Below are 25,486 nucleotides of genomic sequence, written 5' to 3' on the forward strand. Positions count from 1 at the left end.
CAAAAAGAAAAGGAGTATTTGTGGCACCTCAAAGTCTAACCAATTTATTTGAGCATAAGCTTTCGTGAGCTACTGCTCACTTCATCTGATGCATACTGTGGAAAATACAGAAGATGTTTTTACACACACAGACCATGAAAACATGGGTGTTTATCACTACAACAGATTTTCTCTCCCCCCACCCCACTCTCCTGCTGGTAATAGCTTATCTAAAGTGCTCACTCTCCTTACAATGTGTATGATAATCAAGGTGGGCCATTTCCAGCACAAATCCAGGTTTTCTTCCCCCCCCCTCCTCCCCCCTTGTTGGTAATAGCTTATCTAAAGTGATCACTCTTTAACTGACAGGTTTCAGAGTATCAGCTCACGAAAGCTTATGCTCAAATAAATTGGTTAGTCTCTAAGGTGCCACAAGTTCTCCTTTTCTTTTTACTCTTTAACTGAGAAGCTCTACTTCCTCCATGCTCTGGAGCAGGGATGTATGCATGGCCTTGAGCTTGGGAGGTGATACTTGCGGCTCTTGGCAAAATCTGGCCAAATTTGCCCAGGTTGTAAGCATCTGAAAAAAGCCAGCAATTCCCACATACACAGTAGAGGCTTGTCATTAATTAGCAACTACCTTCTCTGCACTGAGTGTCCTTGATTGCTCTAGCCTTGGGCTGCAGGAATTAAGCAGCACTTGCACTGTGTTTACTCCCCCCAGTGACTGTAGCGGGACTGGACACAAGAGCTGAGAACAGGGAGACTCTCTCTTGCTGGGGTGCCCAGAGAATGTAGAAAAGACACACCCTCAGTGGGACTGAGACAGGAGCTGGGATCGGGGGTTGGCGTGCTGGGACAGGATCGGACTAGGAAAAGAGCGGGCCTGGGACTGGCTGGAAAGAGGGGTGACTAGCGGTGCCTACACTTCTGAATTGACTGTAACATTGTTAGCCCCTGCTGGGCCCAATGACACAATTTCCAGCCCTTGTTTGATTTTTTTCAACCCTGTCTGGAACTCCCTCTCCTTCCCCACCTCCTGGGGTGAGCAGCCAATCGGGGCTGCTGCAAGAGGCAGGTCAGAGCGCTCTCAGGAGGAGTTCTGGGGTAGGAAAGGGGCCAGCTGACAGCATTCTCAAAGCACTGGGGAGGGCGATGGGGAGCAGAAACAGCCCAGCAGCTCTGCTGCCTCTCCATCCTTGCAACAGCAGGCCTGAGAAGGGGAAGAGAGGGTGAGCCCCTGGAGCTCCCACTAATGGAAGGGTGAAGAACCCCCTGGAGCTGCAGGAGGGGCAGTGATGAACTGGGGGGTGGGCAAAGTTGACATGAAGGTTGGGATGGCATAACTAATTGCAGGGCTGGGGGATGGGCATGCGAAGGGCACAAAATAAACTAGGATTTTTGGGTTTGGGGAGAAGCTGGAGGTGCTGTACCATGAGGCAGCCATGGACATGGGGGTTGGCAGGGGTCGTTCAAAAAGTGAGACCAAAAAACAGTGTTGTTTTTTATTTATCTTTCATTTTTCAATCTCATCATTTTTGGGAGGTCTGACTCAGGATTTTTGAACTGTCCAACTTTGGAAGGCATGTAAGGTGACCAGATGTCCAGATTTTATAGGGACAGTCCTGATTTTTGGGTCTTTTTCTTATATAGGCTCATATTACCCCTCTACCCCCACCCCTGTCCTGATTTTTCACACTTGCTATCTGGCCACCCTAAAGGCATGCGATGAGTGAGGCAGGGACCTACCGGCAGAGAACTGGTCTCGTGGCTCAGGCAACTGAATGTCATGCTGGAGAACTGGTACTATCCCTCCTCTGAAAAAAGCCCAAGGTTAACTGCTGTTTTCTAGCTTTTTTTAATGATAGTTACTAATTAGTAAAAGCATCAGCGGTGTAACCTGCTCATGTAATTCACTGTATGTTCTTAAGGTGTTTAAAAAAACCAAATCACAACTTCTTGTGTGGCTGCTGCATGTTTCTAAGAGCAAAGTGCTTTGCTCTTTTGGGATAGAAATTGTTTTTCTCAAGTCAAAGATGTTAAGCCTTTGATTTAATAACTCCTACCTTGAAGCATAATAACTGAGGTCTGATATTTAAGATTTTTTTGCTTTTCTATGTTTTTGATGATGTACCTTTTGCTTAAATGAGACATTTTCATATACAAAGCTATCAAATATGCAGTGTTAGTCTAAGAGAATTACCGTAAAAAACTGACACACATAATCCATGCAGACATTTTTGGGTAACTTTGAATCTTCTGTTTTGAAACCCTTTGTACAGCACAAATATTCTCAGAGTAAATGAGAAGCATTTTAGACCCTTAGAAATATAGTCCTTTTGTTTGAGATCTGCAAGTATCCTTGTGTGTGAAGGCAATACACCAGTAAAGTAGTGCATATTATAGTTGATGTTTACAGAGGCATTTTTTTAAAAGGGCAAATTATTTTTTTATAGTTTGTGGGGTTCTCACTTTCTACAGAGCTTATTTAGAAAGTACATACTCTTCTCTAAAAAGCTATGAATCACTAAAGCTCTAACCATCTTTTATGGATTATAAATCCAGATTAACTCTGCTCTCTTAAAATTCATGCTGTAATTTGACAGTGATTGAATCTCCATGTGATCCACAGTAGCCCTATAATTGTCCCTGAAAATGAGACTAAACGTTTAGGACAGATTGTTGGTGCTGTTCTGCTGTCATTTCAAGCATTTAGGTATATTTGTAATTTCTTTTGAACACAGCTTACTATGGACACTTTTCCACTGCATTTAGATATCCTGAAAGTAGCAATTCGTATTTAACCAGGAAGAGGTGCAGTTGCTGCATTAATGTATTGAGATGTAGGGAGAGTTCAGTCTGTTCGGGAGCTAACCCAGTTTTATTTCAGTCTGAACAGCTATCTTTTGATGACTGCAATAGGAAAGCATAGTGAACAGGACAATAATTATTAGCAGGATCAATTGTAATTCACTTACCCAGACCCTCCTGAATCAGTCTTATGTATTTAAGCATGCATTTAGTAACATTTACTTCAAGGGCTTAAGTACCTTGCTGAATCAGGGCTGTAGTTCCTCAATCTATTCTGGGAGCAGTTGGGAGTAGGGTACTGATTTATTCGGCCTAAATATATTTCATCTGAACAGTCTGAAATGACTAGCTCATCAAGGGAGACGGGTAAGTTTTGAGTGCAGCATGTACAGCAAGTATCATAGGTTGCGCTAGAGGAAAAGAAAAATGCAGAAGTGGTGGTAAATTCTGAAAGTGGAACACTTCAATTTGCCTACAGGGATAAACAGCCCTAAAGACCTTTCCACCTCCACTGAAGTCAGACTGCCTCAGTATTCTCTAAGTTCATAGTGCAAAAACAGCTGTAATGTACAAACAGAAGAACATGTTGCAGGTGTGGTTAGTACCTAGTGATATTAACTTAAAACTTGCATCTGCAATTCATAAAATATTAAGTGTAGGTGTATCTGCAATACATAAAGACAAGGAAGAAGTAAAGCCCCCTTGCTAATCAACTCAGTTGTACCACTAAATTTCAAATAAAGCAAATAAATTAGAGGCCTTAAGGGACAGATAGGAAGCAAGGAGCAATGTGGGTCATTCACTAGATTTCAGTCTCCCCACAAATTCAGTACTAAAGTAATGGACTAACCAATTTATTTGAGCATGAGCTTTCGTGAGCTACAGCTCACTTCATCGGATGCATACCGTGGAAACTGCAGCAGACTTTATATATACACAGAGAATATGAAACAATACCTCCTCCCACCCCACTGTCCTGCTGGTAATAGCTTATCTAAAGTGATCATCAGGTGGGCCATTTCCAACACAAATCCAGGTTTTCTCACCCTCCACCCCCCCACACCCCCAGAAATCCAGAAAACCTGGATTTGTGCTAGAAATGGCCCACCTGATGATCACTTTAGATAAGCTATTACCAGCAGGACAGTGGGGTGGGAGGAGGTATTGTTTCATATTCTCTGTGTATATATAAAGTCTGCTGCAGTTTCCACGGTATGCATCCGATGAAGTGAGCTGTAGCTCACGAAAGCTCATGCTCAAATAAATTGGTTAGTCTCTAAGGTGCCACAAGTACTCCTTTTCTGTTTGCGAATACAGACTAACACGGCTGTTACTCTGAAACCTTACTAAAGTAATGTGAGGCTAGGTATTCTGATGCTGGACATGCTAAGATGTACGTGTGCCTATTTCCAACCTGAGAGCAGTTTTTGTAAAAGTCACACTTACTCCTTTGCTATATTCAAATTATATCATTAGTCTCTCTCTAAATGCTCCCTGAACTTCAAAAGTGGATACAGTATTTCTTTATTCTGTCCTAGAATGCTACTGGTCAGTTAGCATGCTTTGTCTTGGAGAAACATTCATACGGAGCAAGTGAAATGTTCCCTACAATGTCAGTCTGCATTCAGATACCACAGTGTTAAATAATCATAGAATATCAGGGTTGGAAGAGACCTCAGGAGGTCAGCTATTCCAACCCCCTGCTCGAAGCAGGACCAATTCCCAACTAAATCATCCCAGCCAGGGCTTTGTCAAGCCTGACCTTAAAAACTTCTAAGGAAGGAGATTCCACCACCTCCCTAGGTAACGCATTCCAGTGCTTCACCACCTTCCTAGTGAAAAAGTTTTTCCTAATATCCAACCTAAATCTCCCCCACTGCAACTTGAGACCATTACTCCTCATTCTGTCATCTGCTACCACTGAGAATAGTCTCGATCCATCCTCTTTGGATCTCCCTTTCAGGTAGTTGAAAGCAGCTATCAAATCCCCCCTCATTCTTCTCTTCCGCAGACTAAACAATCCCAGTTCCCTCAGCCTTTTCTCATAAGTCATGTGTTCCAGTCCCCTAATCAATTTTGTTGCCCTCTGCTGGACTCCTTCCAATTTTTCCACATCCTTCTTGCAGTGTGCGGCCCAAAACTGGACACAGTACTCCAGATGAGGCCTCACCAATGTCGAATAGAGGGGAACGATCACGTCCCTCGATCTGCTGGCAATGCACTTACTTATACATCCCAAAATGCCATTGGCCTTCTTGGCAACAAGGGCACACTGTTGACTCGTATCCAGCTTCTCGTCCACTGTAACCCCTAGGTCCTTTTCTGCAGAACTGCTGCCGAGCCATTCAGTCCCTAGTCTGTAGCGGTGCATGGGATTCTTCCGTCCTAAGTGCAGGACTCTGCACTTGTCCTTGTTGAACATCATCAGATTTCTTTTGGCCCAATCCACTAATTTGTTTAGGGCCCTCTGTATCCTATCCCTACCCTCCAGCGTATCTACCGCTCCTCCCAGTTTAGTGTCATCTGCAAACTTGCTAAGGGTGCAATCCACACCATCCTCCAGATCATTTATGAAGATATTGAACAAAACCGGCCCGAGGACCAACCCTTAGGGCACTCCACTTGATACCAGCTGCCATATAGACATGGAGCCATTGCTCACTACCCGTTGAGCCCGACAATCTAGCCAGCTTTCTATCCACCTTATAGTCCATTCATCCAGCCCATACTTCTTTAACTTACTGGCAAGAATACTGTAGGAGACCGTGTCAAAAGCTTTGCTAAAGTCAAGGAACAACACGTCCACTGCTTTCCCCTCATCCACAGAGCCAGTTATCTTGTCATATAAGGCAATTAGATTAGTCAGGCATGACTTGCCCTTGGTGAATCCATGCTGACTGTTCCTGATCACTTTCCTCTCCTCTAAGTGCTTCAGAATTGATTCCTTGAGGACCTGCTCCTAAGTTAAGATAGTGCAGGATTAAAACCATAGACAATTTTTTAAAGTAATTGCTCCTACAATTTTGCCATCAACAACCATTTGTTCTATAAAAACACGGAGTTCCAGTGGCCGCTAGTTTCCTTAACGTGGATTGCCACTGGAGGAAAGAGTTGCATCACAGCTAGAACTCGGTTGTGAGAGAAGATAGTGGCTGCTCAGCTGGTGGGTTTTTAAGCAGTCCTATTACTCAATTTTCAGTAAGTCAGATCAGCTGGGTGCTATGGGAAGAAAGTCAGCAGATAGAAGCTCATCTGAAATTTGCATTAATACTGATGATAAAGTTTGCGTCAGTTGTCTGAACACTTCCGAGGGGAGGCAGACTGTCATGCAGTGCTGCAGCTGAATGTTCTCCTGGGAAAGAATTCACAAGTTTTCTAATGTAGGGTGCCTCACTGGAGGCAGTGAGACCCTGACTTTCACCAGTGTTGAGCACTCCAAATGCAGTCACAAGGGGTTGTAGGTGCTTAGCTCTGAAACTCTCACCCTGGCTGTCTTAGCCCGCTCGACAAGTCACCCCAAAATAGTGGACATCTTTGAGAATTTTGGCCACATTGTAGCTTGCTGCAGCTAAAAAGCTCTTAGGGCTCATCTATATGGGGACACTCAGGAAAGTGACTGTGAGTTAACTGAAAGTGTGAAGTTAAAGTGCATTAAACCTCTCGGTGGTCTTAGTTGATTGTGGCTTAGAAACAACATGGGCTTAGTTCACTGTGGCTTAAGCTACAGCAAACTAAAGCCACTTTACTTCTAAATATCCGTACAGGGGCTTTCTACATTTCAACTTCTGCACATTAACCTCATATTGTTAGTAATTTAGTCTTCACCTTCTTGAGTGTCCCTACGTAGATGAGCCCATAAGGTCTTGTTTGATAATCCTCACTCACCCTGGGGTTCTCCCTGCCTGTAGGGTGACTGTCAGTAATGGCTGCAGGGCTGCTTGCCAAGTCCTTCCACAGAGCTGTGGCAGAGTTTGTAACGTGCAGAATATCTGTACACAAACAACAGACTTGTTGGGTTAGCTTTTTATTTGTACAACAAGGGAGGTAGCTGGGTGTGGGGAATGTAAACAAGAATATCACTCCAAGCAAGCAGATAGAGCTGTAGCTACAAGCCTATAACCTTGAATGCAGCTGGACTTTCCCTCCCTACCACCCTAATGAAGATGAAAGTGTCATCTTAGACGAAATGAAGACAGACGGAGAGCAGACAGATGACTCAGCTGATACAATTTACAAAACAGAAAAAGGAGCAGCAAGAACTAAAACTTATCACCAGTTTACTCTCACTTTAGCTCATATTTTACTTAAAGGCTGGGAATTGCAGGTTACAAACACCAGGACATCATCTTATTACAATACAGACAAGCAGCAAAGAGTCATCACTACTTTCACCAGCAGTCACATCATCCCTTTAAATAAAATGGAACCAGCAGATGTTACATAAAGCCACAACAGAAGGTTGAAGACAACAGAAGAGATGCAGGGAGTTGTTCCTCACGTGAAATTAAAATATTCTAAAATAAATGACCACCAAAGCAGTCCTTTGTTAAATATCAAACAAGAAAAATCCAAACAACACTTATACCAGTGCAAAATTAAACAGCAGCATTTATACGCAAGTGGGATTTGCCAGTGTAAATACATCACATAAAATGCACGTAACTGAGAGCTGCACATAACTTAAACACACACTTCCACAAGTTTTGAAAGCAACAGTCCCTCAATCTCATTAAAGCAGGCTCTCAACCATGACTGACTTTCTTGGAAATATGTAAGGGGCTGAAGTTTACATGGCTAGTCATTTCATCTACTGAACCCAAGCCTTTTAGTAACAAACCAACATGCCCCCAAAATAATGAAATCAGTTTTAATTCACACTTTTATTTCAGTTCAAATGTGTGCGTAGGCCAGCCCTACAAAGCCAAGTTCATGACTAGAGCATGTTTAAGCCCTCGCCTTTTGACTGACTTTTATAAGATTCACTCTAGAAACCTGGTAAAAGACTTCATGCTTGAGTGGAGAGTTGCATTCCTTAAGACAGCAAAACCAATCAATACATCAGAATCCAATGCACTTGCCTGCTTGCAAAATGATGATTTTTAGAACAGAAATCAAAAAGTTTTCCATTTAACTCTGATACCACCACACTGTAGTCCAGTGGGTATTTGACAGACTAGATCTAGAAAACTTTGACATTTGAAACAGCTGAAATTGTAATCAGCCTTGCTGCCAAAAATGGCACGTGAACCACATTATCTAAAGTACATTGTTTTCATGTTAGAATCACTTAGAGGCTGTGTTTAAGGAGTATCATGAGGGTTACTCATACCATAGTCCCACCCAGGAACTGAGAGCAGAATTCAGAAATACAGCAAGTCTAAGTGAGAAAGTCTTCCTATGGGCAATACCAAAGTAAAATACTTCACATATTCCTAGCCTTTCTTATCAGAGTTAGGCCAAATACTAACTGAAGTACACAGCTAATATTTTCAAACATGAATGCTTAGGATCAGTCACCGACGTAAGATTTGCCAGACTGAGACCACATTTATTTGTGTCTAACTTTAGGCACCCATGTTTGAAGACACAGACCTCTGCTGAGCTACAAATTGCTAGAGATCTGGGAGGAGATTTTCAGATTCTAGCTATGGTGTCGGTGAGAGCAGCCAAGCAGTTGTAGGCATGCTTCTGCAAGGGAAACAACTGGTTACATTACATGTTAGAGAAAAAAAAATACTTCTCAGTCTCTTTACTAAGCAGCCGTAGTGGTTTACAAGCCAGAAATCAGACAACAAATCAGGCTGGATTTATGGTCGCTGCATAGCATGGGTCATTTTTGAGCACCAGGGATTTGTTCGCAAAATTTCCACAAGCAAGGTGACCAATCCATTTCGATTCTTCCCGCTCTGCTACCGTCGTCGAATGGGCTTGTAGACACACACTGCCATCAGGATCATGGTGATCAACAGGATACTGAAGATGCTCCCCATGAGCACTGCAAGAGGGAAGAAATGGCATGTGTGGAATAGGGGCAAGTATAAGAGGAAAAAGGTCACATGCATGTATGTCTATCTTCCCATTTAGTGCAGCATGTCCCAAACTGGTGACATCAAAGGTTCTGCTGTGAATTTATCAGGAGTCCCTAGATATCACCCCATTCCCAGTTAAGTCCGTTTTTCCCTGGTCTATAATGGGAGTTGGACCACGCCCCTAATTTGCCTTTGCATTTCTGGCCAGACTTTCACCCTTTTAAAGCTGCAGCTGCATGTGAACATTTGCCCTCACCCAGTGTTTGTGAAACGTATGCCTGGTGCACACGCACGGGCCACTCAGCACTCTGAGCGTGCCCCACCACCGCTTGCCCTGGAACACTTGCTTGTATATTTTGGTAGCATTATCAAGCAAAATAAACGGCTGCTTGTTGGAGTTCATCTGGAATAACAATGTGTGGTTACTGAGAGTGGGTGGCCACAGGCAGGATTTTAGTACTTATTAATTCATAGCATTTATGACCAGAAGGGACCATTATGATCTAGTCTGACCTCCAGCATAACAAGCTGGAGATTTTTACACAGCGATTCCTGCGTCAAGCCCAATCACTCATGGCTGATCTACAGCCTACCGTTTAGAAAGGGCTAGTCTTGATTTAAAGACTTCAAGTGATAAAATGCACCCATACCCCTAGGTAAACTGTTCCAATGGCTAATTACATGCACTAAATAATCTGTACCGTGTGTCTAGCCTGAATTTGTATAGCTTCAGCTTCCAGCCATGGGATCTTGTGCCCTTGTCTGCTAGAATGAAGAGGCCTTTACTACCAGAAATATTCTCTCCAGTCGATACTCATAGCGCCTCTGAACCTTCTCTTTGATCAGCTGAACAGATTGAGCTTTAGTCTCTCACTGATGCAGGTCTTCCAGACCTCAAATCATTCTTGTAGCCCTTTTCTGAAGGATTTCCAATTTGTCCACATTCTTTTTCAAGTGTTGACACCAGAACGGGACACACTATCCCAGTAACGGGTCTCCCTAATGCCCAATACAGTTGTAATAACTTCGACTCAATATTCCCCAGTTTATACAGCCAAGGATTGCATTTGCTCTCAAATACCACATCACACTGCAAGCTCATGTTTAGCTGATTATCCACCATGACGACCCTCCTCCCCAACCCTGCAGTCCTTTTCTGAGTCACAGTCCCTCTTTTTGTTCCAAGGGAGCCTAGTTTCCCATGCAATCCAGATGGCTCTGTAGACCAGACTTGCCCTTACAATTTTTTTTTACCACTCTACCAATTTGTGTCATCTGCAAACTTTACCCATTTGTGTTTTCCTCTACATTGCTGAAAGAGATATTGAATAGCACTGGGCCAAGAACTGATCCTTACTAGACCCCTCTAGAAACATCACCACTAGAATGATGGTCCCCCATATAGGATTACTTCTGGAGAACTGAAGTTATCCAGTTTTTAATCCATATAATAGGGGGTGCATTTTATTATTGGATAATACCATATGGTCATCCCAATTTAGAAAATACTATCCATCCCCTCCCTCCCATGTGCCCATAAAGCTTCACATAACATACACTTAGTTCTCCTGCAGGCTCCAATAGCAGTAGTTGAAAAATTTACAGCCAACTTGTATTTTACCCTGCTCACTGCTAGCATGTTATCTTTCCTCCCAACTTGCTGCTCTCATTTTCAGATGCTCACTTTTTTCAGTCTATTTGATTGTTGCTGTTAGACAATTTGTCACATGAAGAACATCTCCTTATTAAGTATGCACCCGATGAAGTGAGCTGTAGCTCACGAAAGCTTATGCTCAAATAAATTGGTTAGTCTCAAAGGTGCCACAAGTACTCCTTTTCTTTTTGCGAATACAGACTAACACGGCTGTTACTCTGAAACCTTTCCTAGAGATAACATTTGAAATGAAACTTTAAAATTACTTCACTCGCACATCAACACAAAGGCTTCTGCTTTCAGAAACCTTTCATCTAATGTACGCAACAGCCAGAGAGAGATAAGAACAGAACAAAACTTGAGTGGCTGGGCTAGCATCCTTTGTATTCCACAATAGTTTTTTCCCTTGTTCACTTCTGATTTTAATCTGATAACTAGATGAGACTTTCTACTCACACCTAACTGCTGTTTAAACTAGCAACAAGATGGGATGCTTATGCTGGATACCCACTGGTGTGGATGAACAGGCCCTGCCCTGAGGGATCCCAAACTTGGGGAGATCAGTTTCCAATTCCAGTGATCCTTGATGCCATTGCTACCATCCCAAGGAGGGTGAAAACTACTGTATTTCCAGATCCGGGCCACCAGGAACTACCAGATCTGCCAAATATGGAAGCTGGGCAGCTGTAAAACATAGCTTGTTAGACTAATGCATCCGTGGCTATATGTATACAGACAGTCACCAGCTACTCGAGAACCCACACTGTCTGCAGCAAACTGGACCTCAATGCTGTGGCAATTTCAATACATTTTTAAAATGGATTTTTTTTTCCCCACTCGACTTGCATTCAATAAAAAACTCCATCAGTACATCAGCTGTGAGCAATTTTTATATTTAAATGTTGTCTTATACTATTGTCACATTTTCAGTTTTCAAAATGCCACATATCTTTAGGTTCCAGAGTCCACACCTAATTAGATGAATGGGGCAGCTCACAGCTCTCAAGGTTATAGTTTCAGGCCATCTTCAAACTTAGGAAGACAGCACTGTCTCATCTTACCATTCTGAGGTCATTTTTGCAACAACCATGAGGGCTAGAAACTGGTTTTCAAATGAAATCAAAGAATCTGGAGCCCAATTCTTCAACAAGGGATGAATTTTACAGCTGTGGAATACGAGGGGCCTTGGCTATATGGACACAAGTGTGCATGAGGGAGAGAACCCAGAAACCTTGGCTCAGAAAACCCCTAATCCAACCCATAGATCTACTTGAGCTGAAGAAGAATTTCAGTTACTAACCCTGTGATGGTGTTTGGGGTACCCAGGACTGCAAGTCTCCCTGTTGCCTGCCTGTCTCCTGTGAGAGGGGGACTTGTTTGTGCTTAACTGGGTGTCAGCTCTCTGACACCACCAACCTGTTAGCCACCTGAACAAAATCTTCTCTGGGCAATGCCAGCCCTTATTTTGCCTTACAATAGTAGGTCCCTAAACCCCTTTGCAGCATTCCCCTGTAGTCCAAACCCTTCTCCACTGAACACTCACTGAAATACCAGGTCTGCTGTCTCCACGGGAACAGAGTACACACCAGTCTGACTGATTAACCTCACAATCAGATCATAACTTAATATCCCAGCACTGAGATACCCTCAATTTCACTAGAAATGTAAGTTTACCAAAGGTTCAACAGATAATGAGTAAGAATAATGGAAACAAAAGGGTTACATATAAAACAAAATCATTACACTCTTTTTAGAGACTAAACTTAACAGGCTAACCTACTGGCTAAAGAAGATCTAACCCAAAGTCATTTCAACATCTTCCACCAAGGTAGGCAGAGTTCCTATTTTCATGACTAAAAAGAAAAGGAGTACTTGTGGCACCTTAGAGACTAACATTTATTTGAGCATGAGCTTTCGTGAGCTACAGCTCACTTCATCAGATGCATTCAGTGGAAAATACAGTGGGGAGATTTATATACATAGAGAACATGAAACAATGGATATTACCATACACACTGTAATGAGAGCGATCACTTAAGGTGAGCTATTACCAGCAGGAGAGCGGGCGTGGGGGGCGCAAACCTTTTGTAGTGATAATCAAGGTGGGCCATTTCCAGCAGTTGACAAGAACGTCTGAGGAACAGTGTGTGTGTGTGGGGGGGGGGGAAATAAACATGGAGAAATAGTTTTACTTTGTGTAATGACCCATCCACTCCCAGTCTTTATTCAAGCCTAAGTTGATTGTATCTAGTTTGCAAATTAATTCCAATTTAGCAGTCTCTCGTTGGAGTCTGTTTTTGAAGTTTTTTTGTTGAAGAATTACAGCTTGAGGAATTCCACCATGATTTCAACAATTTCCATCCCACCATCAACCTCAGCCTGGACCAGTCCACACAAGAGATCCACCTCCTGGACACTACAGTGCTAATAAGCGATGGTCACATAAACACCACCCTATACCAGAAACCTACTGACCGCTATTCCTACCTACATGTCTCCAGCTTTCATCCAGACCACACCACACGATCCATTGTCTACATCCAAGCTCTACGATACAACCGCATTTGCTCCAACCCCTCAGACAGAGACAAACACCTACAAGATCTCTATCAAGCATTCTTACAACTACAATACTCACCTGCTGAAGTGAAGAAACAGATTGACAGAGCCAGAAGAGTACCCAGAAGTTACCTACTACAGGACAGGCCCAACAAAGAAAATAACAGAACGCCACTAGCCGTCACCTTCAGCCCCCAACTAAAACCTCTCCAATGCATCATCAAGGATCTACAACCTATCCTGAGGGACGACCCATCACTTTCACAGATCTTAGGAGACAGGTCAGTCCTTGCTTACGAACAGCCCCCCAACCTGAAGCAAACATTCACCAGCAACCACACACCACAACCACTAACCCAGGAACCTATCCTTGCAACAAAGCCCGTTGCCAACTGCATCCACATATCTATTCAGGGGACACCATCATAGGGCCTAATCACATCAGCCACACTATCAGAGGCTTGTTCACCTGCACATCTACAGTGTGATATATGCCATCATGTGCCAGCAATGCCCCTCTGCCATGTACACTGGTCAAACTGGACAGTCTCTGTGTAAAAGAATAAATGGACACAAATCAGACATCAAGAATTATAACATTCAAAAACCAGTCGGAGAACACTTCAATCTCTTTGGTCACTCGATTACAGACCTAAAAGTTGCAACTCTTCAACAAAAAAACTTCAAAAATAGACTCCACCGAGAGACTGCTGAATTGGAATTTATTTGCAAACTGGATACAATTAACTTAGGCTTGAATAAAGACTGGGAGTGGATGGGTCATTACACAAAGTAAAACTATTTCCCCATGTTTATTCCCCCCCACCACCCCGTTCCTCAGACGTTCTTGTCAACTGCTGGAAATGGCCCATCTTGATTATCACTACAAAAGGTCCCCCTCACCCCCTGCTGGTAATAGCTCAAGTAATTACCAGTAAGCTGGTAATAGCTTAAGTGATCACTCTTGTTACAGTGTGTATGGTAACACCCATTGTTTCATGTTCTCTATGTACATAAATCTCCCCACTGTATTTTCCACTGAATACATCTGATGAAGTGAGCTGTCGCTCTCGAAAGCTTATGCTCAAATAAATTGGTTAGTCTCTAAGGTGCCACAAGTACTCCTTTTCTTTTTGCGAATACAGACTAACACGGCTGCTACTCTGAAACCTGTTTTCATGAATGTAAACACGCTGATCATTTACTTTCAAGATGTAGGATAAAGGAGTGTCTTTTTGTCTTCTACTTATATCCCAAAAGTTCTTTGTACTCAGAGATGGTAAAAAAAAACCATTGCTTGTTTTTCCTTTGTCCTGCTTCTTCCCTGTTGATTTTGTATGTAGATGTGAAGCCATCAGGTCAAACAGAAAACCTATTTGTCAACTTTGCCTTGATGCAGGCTTTTAAACACATTTTCAGTATACATACGTAACTCCTGGCATAATACCTCACATGAAACTAATAACGACATTAACAACTAACGTGACCCTGGCTTTCATTTAAGATCTCACGGACAGTCTTTGGTGAACTGGAATGTACATACTAGAATCAGGATATTCTTGTAACCCCCTTGCTTTCTGGCACTAAGGGGTTCTTAGGATCACAACCACAGTGGGCCTGCAGCCACTAGAGGGAGAAGATCTGTGGTGCATACGTGCACCACCTACCTCTCAGCAGGATACATACTCCCCTCTGAGGAGGTGCATTCTTTTTTCCAAAAGACAGAGGCTGGGGTAGCCTTGGATATATCAGACCCCTCCTAACCTTACCAGCCTTGTCATAGAGCTGACTCAGGTTCACTTATCCAACTTGCTCCTCAGTTTGCAATTGCTACCCACACCAGCTTGGAGATAAGCAGAGCTGTGTGGAGAATGGAAATTCCATTTCATGGAGGCTTTGCAGATTTTGAAATTTGTTTTCATTCCAATTAGGAACAAAACCTGAAAATTTCAAAATTCTCCAGAAAAAGAAAATAAAAATAAAAAACAACAGTCAGGTCAACTGAAACATTTCATTTTGCTTTTGACTTTTAAGTGTTTTAAAATAAAATCCAATACAAAATTAAAGCAATGCAAAACAAAATGTTATTTCAAAAGGAAACTCAAAACATTTTGTTCTAAGAATGTCAAAATGTGATGTTTCTCTTGCTCACAACTCACAAACCTACAAAGAAACTCCCTCCATAGTTTGTAAATATTAGAACTTTGAACTTGAAGGAATCAGTCAGTCAGGAATAATTTACATCCTCCAGCTTCAAGAACATTAGACTGCATTTCCCCAGGGCACAGACTGATGAGTCTGCAGGTTTTGAGTTGAGGCAGCTCTGGTTGTGTGCCTGAATAGAGTCAACAAGGGGAAGTTGTCCCTCACCGATCTTTATTTATGAAATACATATCTGGATCCTCAATGCGACTCTTCTCAGTACAACTTGAGCAACCACTGCTGCCCACGTCACAGAACCGGCCATCAGTGTCACGAGTCACCTGACTTCCGTCATCTCAGAGACGCCAAGAAGTAGGCCATAGAAGACACCCTCTGGAGTCGGTCTCTCCAGAATTGGGGGCACATTGCAACACAGGGTGAGGGGAGCTTGCCCTGCAGCAGCCTGTGCTGTACCTAGTGTGTACATACGTAAGGGCCTTCGCTCTGCAAGGCCTTCTGATGTCTTCCATTGAGGCTCACATCATTTCAAGAGATTTAACAATCAAATCAGCAGCAGCATGTTCAGCTGTCTAGGCTAGCTGGCTCTGTGTGCATTTACTGTGCTGGATATACACAATAATAACCCACGTGGTGCTCGTAGCCACCAGGGAAGAGGGAATAGCAGACAACAATCTCACAGTAGGGGAGAGGGGAGAAGAAAACCCGCCAGCATGTCAGGGCTGTCCTCTCCTTCCTTCCTCACTGTGAAAAATGGGTCCGTGCTACAGCTGTGTGGAGAACAGAAATTATATTTTGTGGAGTATTTTGAGACTGTCAAATTTGTTTTCATTCCAATTAGGGCTCAGCCCTACCCAGTTAAATGTTCTCTGCTAAAGAAAACTCAAGGGGGGGGGGAATAATTTAGTCCAAAGCAAAATGTTTGGTCTGGAGTTTGACTTTATTTTAGATGGCTAATCAAACACACACGAAACAAACCACACATCTATTTTTTGAAAGGGAAAAAAACCAAAAAGGCCACTGAACCCCCCAAAGTGTGGAAACACCCCGTTGTGCCGGGGGGCAGAGCGTCCCCGGCCCGAAAGGCCGGCACGGGGAGCCCAGGGCTCCGAGGGGGGCAGACTGGCGTGGGCCAGGGGCTGCCCCAAGGCTGGGCGAGCAGTCCACGGGGTGCCAGGCCCCGGCCCCTCAGATCCTAGCCCCGCACAGCGGGCAGCTCGGAGGGGGGATCACGGGGGCGGGCGACTGCAAAGGGCGTTGGGGCAAACAGCGGCGCGCCTCAACCCCATCCACCGGGACCAGCCCCCCGCGCCAGGCCGGGCCGCCCCAGGCTACTGGCGACTCACGCAGCCCGGCAGAGAACGGGACCCAGGAGTCCGGGGGGAGAGGCGCGAGACACGCCCGGCCCGGGGGCGGGAGAGCGGGGCCCAGGGGAGAGCGGCCCGGCCCGGCCCGGCCCGGCCCCTCCTTACCCAGGTTCTGTCTCCGCAGCACGGCGTAGGGCCGGCTCCGCTCCGCGGGCCCCGCCGCCCAGCCCGGCCCCGCCAGCGCCAGCAGCAGGGCGAGCCCCCAGCCCGGCCGCGCCCGCCGCAGCATCCTCCCGGCACTCGCCGCCTCCGGCCGGGCGCGGGGAAGCGGGGCCGCGGGGCGGGGCGGGGCGCGGCGCTGTCCTGCCTGGTCCGCTCTGCCCTGGCTCCCCCTCCTGGGCTTCCCTCGCCCTCCATCTTCCTCCCTTCCTTCCTCTTCCTCATCCCCCTCACTTCCTTCCCTCTTCCCCTTCCTCATCCTCCCTCCATCTTCCTCCCTTCCTTCCTCTTCCTCATCCCCCTCACTTCCTTCCCTCTTCCCCTTCCTCATCCTCCCTCCATCTTCCTTCCTTCCTCCCCATCCCTCTTCCTCATCCCCCTTCCTTCCTCATCCCCCCTCCATCTTCCTTCCTTCCCCTTCGTCCCTTCCCCCTCCATCTTCCCCTTCCTCCCCTCCCCCTTCCATCTCCCTCCCTCATCCCCCCTTCCTATCCCCCCTCCATCTTCCTTCCTCCTCCCTTCCCCTTTCCTTTCCTCCTCCCTCCTCCTTCATCCTCCCTTCCCCTTCCCCTTCCTCATCCCCCCTCCATCTTCCTTCCTTCCCCTTCGTCCCTTCCCCCTCCATCTTCCCCTTCCTCCCCTCCCCCTTCCATCTCCCTCCCTCATCCCCCCTTCCTATCCCCCCTCCATCTTCCTTCCTCCTCCTTCATCCTCCCTTCCCCTTTCCTTTCCTCCTCCCTCCTCCTTCATCCTCCCTTCCCCTTCCCCTTCCTCATCCCCCCTCCATCTTCCTTCCTTCCCCTTCGTCCCTTCCCCCTCCATCTTCCCCTTCCTCCCCTCCCCCTTCCATCTCCCTCCCTTCCCCCTCCCTCATCCCCCCTTCCTATCCCCCCTCCATCTTCCTCCTCCTTCATCTTCCCTTCCCCTTTCCTTTCCTCCTCCCTCCTCCTTCATCCTCCCTTCCCCTTCCTCATCCCCCCTCCATCTTCCCCTTCCTCATCCCCCCTCCATCTTCCCCTTCTCCATCCCCCCTCCATCTTCCTTAGAATCATAAAATATCAGGGTTGGAAGGGACCTCAGGAGGTCATCTAGTCCAACCCCCTGCTCAAAGCAGGACCGATCCCCAATTAAATCATCCCAGCCAGGGCCTTGTCAAGCCTGACCTTAAAAACTTCTAAGGAAGGAGATTCTACCACCTCCCTAGGTAACGCATTCCAGTGCTTCACCACCCTCCTAGTGAAAAAGTTTTTCCTAATATCCAACCTAAATCTCCCCCACTGCAACTTGAGACCATTCCTCCTTGTTCTGCCATCTGCTACCACTGAGAACAATCTAGATCCATCCTCTTTGGAACCCCCTTTCAGGTAGTTGAAAGCAGCGATCAAATCCCCCCTCATTCTTCTCTTCCGCAGACTAAACAATCCCAGTTCCCTCAGCCTCTCCTTATAAGTCATGTGTTCCAGTCCCCTAATCAATTTTGTTGCCCTCCGCGGGACGCTTTCCAATTTTTCCACATCCTTCTTGTACTGTGGTGCCCAGAACTGGACACAGTACTTCAGATGAGGCCTCACCAGTGTCGAATAGAGGGGAACGATCACGTCCCTCGATCTGCTGGCAGTGCCCCTACTTATACATCCCAAAATGCCATTGGCCTTCTTGGCAACAAGGGCACACTGTTGACTCATATCCAGCTTCTTGTCCACTGTAACCGCTAGGTCCTTCCTCATACCCCCTTCCCTCCTTCTCATCCCCCTTCCCTCTCCCTCTTCCTTCCTTTCCCATTCTTCCTTCTCCCTCTTCCTTCCTCACCCCCCTTCCCCTTCCCTCTCCCTTCCTTCCTTCCCATCGCCCTTCCCTCTCCCTTCCTTCCCCCATTTCCTTCCTTCCTTCCCCCTCCCTTTTCCTTCCTCATCCCCCTTCCCTCTTCCCCTTACCTCTTTCCTTCCCATCCCCCTTCTATCTTCCTTCCTTCCCCCTTCCCCTGCCCTCTCCCTTCCTTCCTTCCTCCCTCATTCCCTTTCTTTCTTTCTTTCTTTCTTTCTTTCTTTCTTTCTTTCTTTCTTTCTTTCTTTCTTTCTTTCTTTCTTTCTTTCTTTCCCATTTCCCTAGTGTTCATCTCTCTCACTCTCCTTCTGATCAGCCAGACTTCAGGCTGTCTGTGGCTCATTGCTGTTGGTTGCGGGTCATTATTCTAAGCACACTTTATTAGTCTATTCTATTATTTCACAGGGCCTCTACATGCGCTAATGCACGCTGCTCTGGTACGTCACACCCTGTTGTTTCTGACCCTAGATTGGAAGTGAGCGCGAGTAGTTGCCTCCTGTCTAGGTTGAGCTCCATTTCTGTCAGTATTGGCGTGAGTGGCTGGCTGTGGCCTCCTCTCCCTGTGACTGTTTTGCCAGTAAAATGCACTGGCTTAAAGGTCCATGGGGAACAAGTGCAAAAAGGACACAAATGCGGCTGAAGCAAATTAATTAAAAAATCCAAATGCATATTCCTAGCATTGTTTCTTGCATTACTTGCCCAGCTCTGGTAAAAGTCAGTTGGTTGTAAGGGGACAGCATTATACAGATAAACTGGGGTTGTGTCAAGGGAAGTTTTCAGCTTGTGTTAGCTATGTGATCTTTATCTAAAGAAATGAGACAGCCCACTGAGGTAAGGAGCTAGTTTTCCTAAGGCAGACTGTGCGTGTCTTGGAAAGCAGCAAGGAGATAGAAACCACTCTTATATCCAACCCATTGGCTGGAGACAGGGATAGGGATGCATTCAATTTCCTTTCTGTTGATCTCCATACCTTTTACACAGATAAAGGCAGATGAAGCAAAGGCTTGTGTTCAGACAGGAGATTGATACAGCTTGAATCCATACAGATTTCTAAGGTTTTTTAGTTTTATCCTGACTTTATTCTCCATTTCTAATTTCCTGTGTGTGAGCCACCATATCTTGATATTATTCAGGGCATGAAGCTGTCTGAGTGAACAGAAACACAGAGTGAAGATAAATGTCTTCTGTAACTTTACAACTATTTACCTCCGTCCAATTAGTTTATCTGTAACCTGTAGGAATGGTACAGGTTACAGAAGAGATGGAATTAAAAGAAAAAGATATGGACTTAATTTCTTGGCTGCCTTGTCCAGGTAGAACAGATCCCTTGTGCTGCTGAAAATTCCAGCCACACCCAGGTTGAATGCTACTGAACATTCACAGAAACTTAAGAACATAGCAATTGCCAGATTGGGTCAGATCCAAGGTCCATCTCATCCATCCTGTCTCTGACAGTGACCAGTGCTAGCTGCTTCAGAGAAAGGTGTAAGAACCCTGTAGTAGCAGCTATGGGATCATTTCCCCCTGACACACACACATTGGGTCTCCTCCTGATCTCTAATAGTTAGTGATTGTCTTAAGCCATGAAGCATGGATCCAAGCTGCACAGAGGAAGGTAAGCTCCGACAAGAATGGGTTTGGCGGAAGTGGAATTGTATGTATTTTATGATGGACTCTGTAGAAACACCTATATACACAGTCACCAGAAAAAGGAGTTAAATGCACCCTCTGCAGTTAAAATCAACATGTTCTGCAGATTAAATACACTCTGTACCAGGGCAGAGGATAGATAAAAGAAAAGTTTCCCACAGGGATGAACGTGTGATCTGGGTAACACTATAACCCTACCCATTTGAAAAGTTATTAGTTCTGATAGAGGTGGATATTAGCAGAGCATGGTCTTTGCCTGTCCATCTGCAGAATGCACGTGCAGCTCTTTCCCAGCCATGCCGGTGTCTGGGTGCTGGGAACAAATAGCTTACTGTGGGTTGCAGTGCATCTTCCTAGTTGAAGTAGTGGTTTCCTGAAGCACTGCCTGATCCACTGAAAATATGTAATTATACAAACAGCATGAGAAGCAGGGACATAAATTAATAAGTAGCAAATAAAATAATAAAATCTAGCACTTATTTATAGAGCTTTCTGATACCATCCTGAGCTCATTAGCAGTACTGTAAATGCAGACTAAGTGGAAAGGCTGGGCCAATTCTGCCTGAAACTATTGGAGTTGTAAGGGAGTGAGTCAGGGCAGGATTTTTCCCATTGACATAATGGAATTGCTCTAGATTTACACTATAAGTGTAATGAGACTCTGGCCCTACATCTTTACATACATTAACTAATGCATGAGTTAGCATCTGGCATCAGCTGGAGAACTGGCTGAACCAAACACCTCTGAATTTAGGGTAAATTTAGATCTATAGCCAAACTTTGCCTGTTGATCTAATCTCTAGTGTCAGTCAAAGGGCCATAGAAATTAAAGAAAAAGGATTCTCTACAGGCAAGTTTAAAAAAAGCACTGTGTCCCTTTAAATCTGGGGTGGTCAAAACAGGGCCACCAGGCCAAATATTACCCAGGATGTTTTGCAGTTCCTTTCTCTTTAGTGTGGAGGTGCACTTTGTGTAGACTATGTGTTCCTACAGGGATAAACTTCTCAAATCAGACTGGAGCTTGGCTTGCTGGAACAGTCTGGATTACTCACCCCTTTGCCAGGGATCAGCATGATTAGGAGAAAGGTTGGTTTTAAAGTAACTAATGCTTGTCCCTTTATGATAACATGGGGGACCTTTCCGTGATACCATCCCTCCCCACCTGCTACCAGTCTGGACTTTCTGTGATGATTCCTTGTGCATTGCAAACAAGATCTTTCTGTACTTTCTAACAGAGGGCTTTGCTTTGGGAATCCTCTTGTTCTTGGCATTGATCTCAGGCATGTTCTGTTTGTTGTCTTTCAGAAGAGATACTTACCACATTCAATCTTATTAACAAACTATACCCTGCACTCATGCAGGGAGGCTGTTTTGTAACAGACATCTGGGCTCATTCCACACGTTTTCCCTAAATTTACTCAGAAAAGCATAAGCAAAGATGATCAGAGTCTGTTTTAAAGGAAACTTGCCTGGAAGTTAACCTATACAAAGAACTGTTTGCAAAGCATATACGAATAATGCTTACAGTAACAGAATCATTTGCATTTTAAAAGATGCATTGTACTATAATCCCTCATTTATAACAAAAATTATTTCACATCAGCTGTAAGAAATGGGAGTAGGTTATCAGGGTAAAAGCTGCAGAATGAAGTTTGCAGCAACACAGCTGTATAAAATAATTTATATTTTTAATAGAAAAGTTTGATCACTCAAAAATTGTCTGTTCTAACCTGAGATTGGCCAGTGTTGGAAGACAGGATACTGGGCTAGATGAACCATTGGTCTGACTCAGTAGGGCTGTTCTTATATTCTTATGTTTCATTATGCAAGTTTTTCATCTTTAAGATAATGTCCAGATATAAGGTAACATAATACCAAACTGTAGGAGACAGCTGGGTTACATGCACTTAATTAAGACGTCATGAGCGGAACAATGTGCTCTAACACGATTCAGCTTTGTTAAACATATTCGTTCTTGAGCTAAATGAAAATAAGGCCAAATGCTTTTAATTCAGTTGGGGGTAGGGAAGCCTTAGAGATTGAAAAGTATGTCAGGGATATACTTACTTACAAACAAGCCTTAGAGATTGAAAAGTATGTCAGGGATAACAAAATATTGTATGTAGAAGATATGCCAAAAAGTAAGAGTCCATTATAGTGCTACAGCTCTAATGATAAAAATAAGAGATGGAAAGTGTTTAATGTTAACAAAAAGTTTCTGTAAAAGCTGAAAAAGTTGGTAGATTACATTAAAAATGAACTGAAAAGATTTAAAGAAACTGTTTAAGTTCCCAGATCACTAATGTGGAACATGTGTACAATGTATTTAACGAACTGAGTACGTGCATGCGCACCACTGCTATCTTACTGGATGGATTCAGAACTGCTCAACTGAGTGTCATAAATCCTATACTGCTGACAGCTAATGGAGATTCTCCTTTAGCCTAAATTATAGGGACCTGAGCTTTTGGAGCAGGAGGATCTGAATTCCGTCCCCACTGTCGTTGTGGAGTTTCAGGGAGTCCCAAAAGACAACATAGTGATAACCATGAAGTCCTAGGTTTTGATAGGTTTTCTTACATTTACTTTTAAAAATAAAATAGTTAAAGAGCATTCTGGTCTTTATGTACTACATTAAGCCTGGGAATGCTGTCTCTTCTGCTGTAGTTGGTGATCTCTCAGCCACTTCTTGCAGTGTAGGGAGAGCTGTTTTAGGTAACTAGGATGTTGTCAGTCAGTCGTTGGATAAAATGTAGAATCTTGAACTCAGGTCTTGGAAGGTTAGTAAAAAAGAAAATGATCTTATCTGAGCCTTGGCTCAGCAAGGCACCAGACAGGGAGTGAGGAGATCTGGGATCTGTTCCTGGCTCTGTCCAGGCAAGTCGCTTCCCCTCTCTGTACCTCATCTGTAAAATGGGCATTCTGAGATTCTTTGTAAAGTGATTTGAGATCTATGGAGAAAAGCATACTACATAGCTGTTAGGTGTTATTATGCCAGGCATGTTTAGTTAGCTAACTAAAGCTTTGTGGTTCACCTTTAAATAGAATTTCCCAAACTGGCTTTTATTTTGGTAGAATACTGTTTAAGTGCTAAGGCAGAGCAGCAACTGCAAGCAGGGTTATAGATATATGATGGCACAATTTACCTCTAACACACACAGTTTCCTGAATGAAACACATGCAGACCAGTAGTGATCCAAATCTAGATCCACGGTAGAAGCTAGTCAACTCTTTAATACACTTACAATAAAAAAAAAAACCCAGCGAGGTATTCTAAGATCACCTGAGTGCATTTTGCTTTTAGGAAAACAAAACTTCAGAGTCTAGATCTGTAATTAGGTTTATGTCACAACACTCAGCGTCACATTTATTTTCCACATCACTCACGTGTTAAATAAGCAATCATGCGGCTTTTGCACTCCACATTTAGTACGTTTGAACAAGGAGACTGCAAGCATTTCTAAACGATTCATGAATTGTAATGTCAGACATAACAATCTTACTTTTGTAGAGAGTATTCACAGCTATGTGTCCCTTCTTTGTGAGGCCCAAAGGATTAGGGTGCCATGTCAGAATCAGAATTAGCAATAAGGAATTCATCCCATGGGTAGCTGGAGCACAAGTGGTTTTGAATTCGAAATCATGACTTTCAAACAAGCGAACAATGAGGGGAGCTTGTTTTGTTCTCCCAGCAGTGAGTTATACTTGCTACTTGTGCTTTGTTTTCTCTTTGAAAGGGGACTTTGATACCAGACCCAGGTGCACCTCCCATGGAAGTCTGTCTGCCACATTCAGGGGATGCTGTTTCGGGGCTAGCAAATGCATGTCAGTTGCAAGGGAGGGTCACTTGTGCTGATTTGGCATGCACCGTTTTGGGCCAGATTGTGATCTTAGTTATCCTGCTGTAAAACTAGAGCAGTTTGAGTGAAGTCAGTGGAATTACTCTGGATGTACAAAGGGTAACTGCAATCACCATGAAGCCCTCACTTTGTCTTATGCTTTCCTCTGAGTTGTTTCTCCTGTTATACACCACACTCCTGGGCCCCTTCAGCATGTCAGCTTCTCTAGTTTTGCACACCTACCTACACTTTGATGCAAGTTACATTCCTCTATGCCTTACCATTATTTTCTGGCCAATTTATATCTAATACAGAACTTACCACATTGTTTGCCAGTTAAATTTGGCTCAGAATATTGCAAAAAAAAAAAAAAGACTATGTACACACATCTATTTACTCCCCCCACGTGGCTGTTCTTTCCCCTACATGTGTGTGAAGAACAGATTCCTCCTCCGCAGTCCACTGTCTGCACCTGTCTGATCTAGCAGCCAGGTCATGGTGCAATGTTAATGAAGTACCATCCAAACCCTACTGCAGGAGGGAGGAGGAAGGGCTGTTGACGAGGATGGGCAAACCCTTTCTCTAAACAAGATCTCCTTGATAACAAGAAACCCAGCTGGGAAAATCTTGAAGAGTGATGGGAGGGAAGTGGATTTAGGTTTAAATACAACACAAGATAGAGTTCCATCCTGTGGTTCTCCCCACAGCTACAGGGATGTTTGGGCATGGCAATCCAAGCAGCTCCACTTTGTGGAATGCTCAAATGAGCTGTAACAGAGAAAAGGAGGCTGAAGACCAGGCACCGGGAATTGTGCTTCCAAAGGCAGGAGTTCTGTTAGGTCTGTTGTGCCCTCGGCTCAAGCTGAACCATGTCTACAAAGGCGTAACTAACATTTAAGCAGATGGTGCAGGTATGGAAGAAGAAGCCACTTTGGGGCCTAACAATGGTACAGTCACAGGGGAGTTGGGAGCACAACCCACTTCATAAATGTGGTTGCCAAACTAGCATGGGGGGTGGGGGTGACTAGATGACCTCTTGAGGTCCCGTCCTGTCCTACCTCTCTGTGATTCTATAACAAACAGGCTTCCGCTCAGACTAAAATTTTATTTATACTTCAGACACATTTAAGGGCCAATCCAGCTCTTGTTGCAGAAAGACTTACTGCCTTCAATGAAGATTGGATCGAGCCCATTATTAAGACATGGACAGTACAGGCTTTTACTAGTTTGTGTACAGCTGCTATGGAAGGAGGACATGGCTCACAGAGAGTGGATTAGGTGTGTTCTCCACACCTTGTGGCGAGCTTTGGCTAGTGAGTACAACTCTTAAGGAGAGAAGCAGGGGAGCAATTTAAACAGTGATGACAGCTTTTCTCTTCCCTGTCCCTTAGTTGGTTTGGTAAGTAACAGTAAAGGCAAACAGCAGTCTATTGTCCCTTTGTGTGCACCGTAGGA

The 25,486-nt window shown here is 44.4% G+C and overlaps 1 protein-coding gene across 1 annotated transcript; it reads right to left on the reverse strand.

The window, feature by feature from the left end:
* Nucleotides 1-6,798: 6,798 nt before the first annotated feature.
* LOC311531823 (uncharacterized protein C12orf76 homolog) lies at nt 6,799-16,987 on the reverse strand. Its single transcript, XM_084649573.1, has 2 exons — nt 16,665-16,987; nt 6,799-8,785 (listed from the first exon to the last, which is right to left on the reverse strand). The coding sequence occupies exons 1-2, from the start codon at nt 16,975-16,977 to the stop codon at nt 8,700-8,702; spliced, it is 399 nt and encodes a 132-aa protein (XP_084505699.1). The 5' UTR covers nt 16,978-16,987; the 3' UTR covers nt 6,799-8,699.
* Between the last annotated feature and the right edge of the window lie 8,499 nt (nt 16,988-25,486).

Source organism: Lepidochelys olivacea, assembly GCF_965140295.1.
Source record: "Lepidochelys olivacea isolate rLepOli2 genome assembly, chromosome: 15".
In the NCBI taxonomy this organism is placed as follows: Eukaryota; Metazoa; Chordata; order Testudines; family Cheloniidae; genus Lepidochelys; species Lepidochelys olivacea.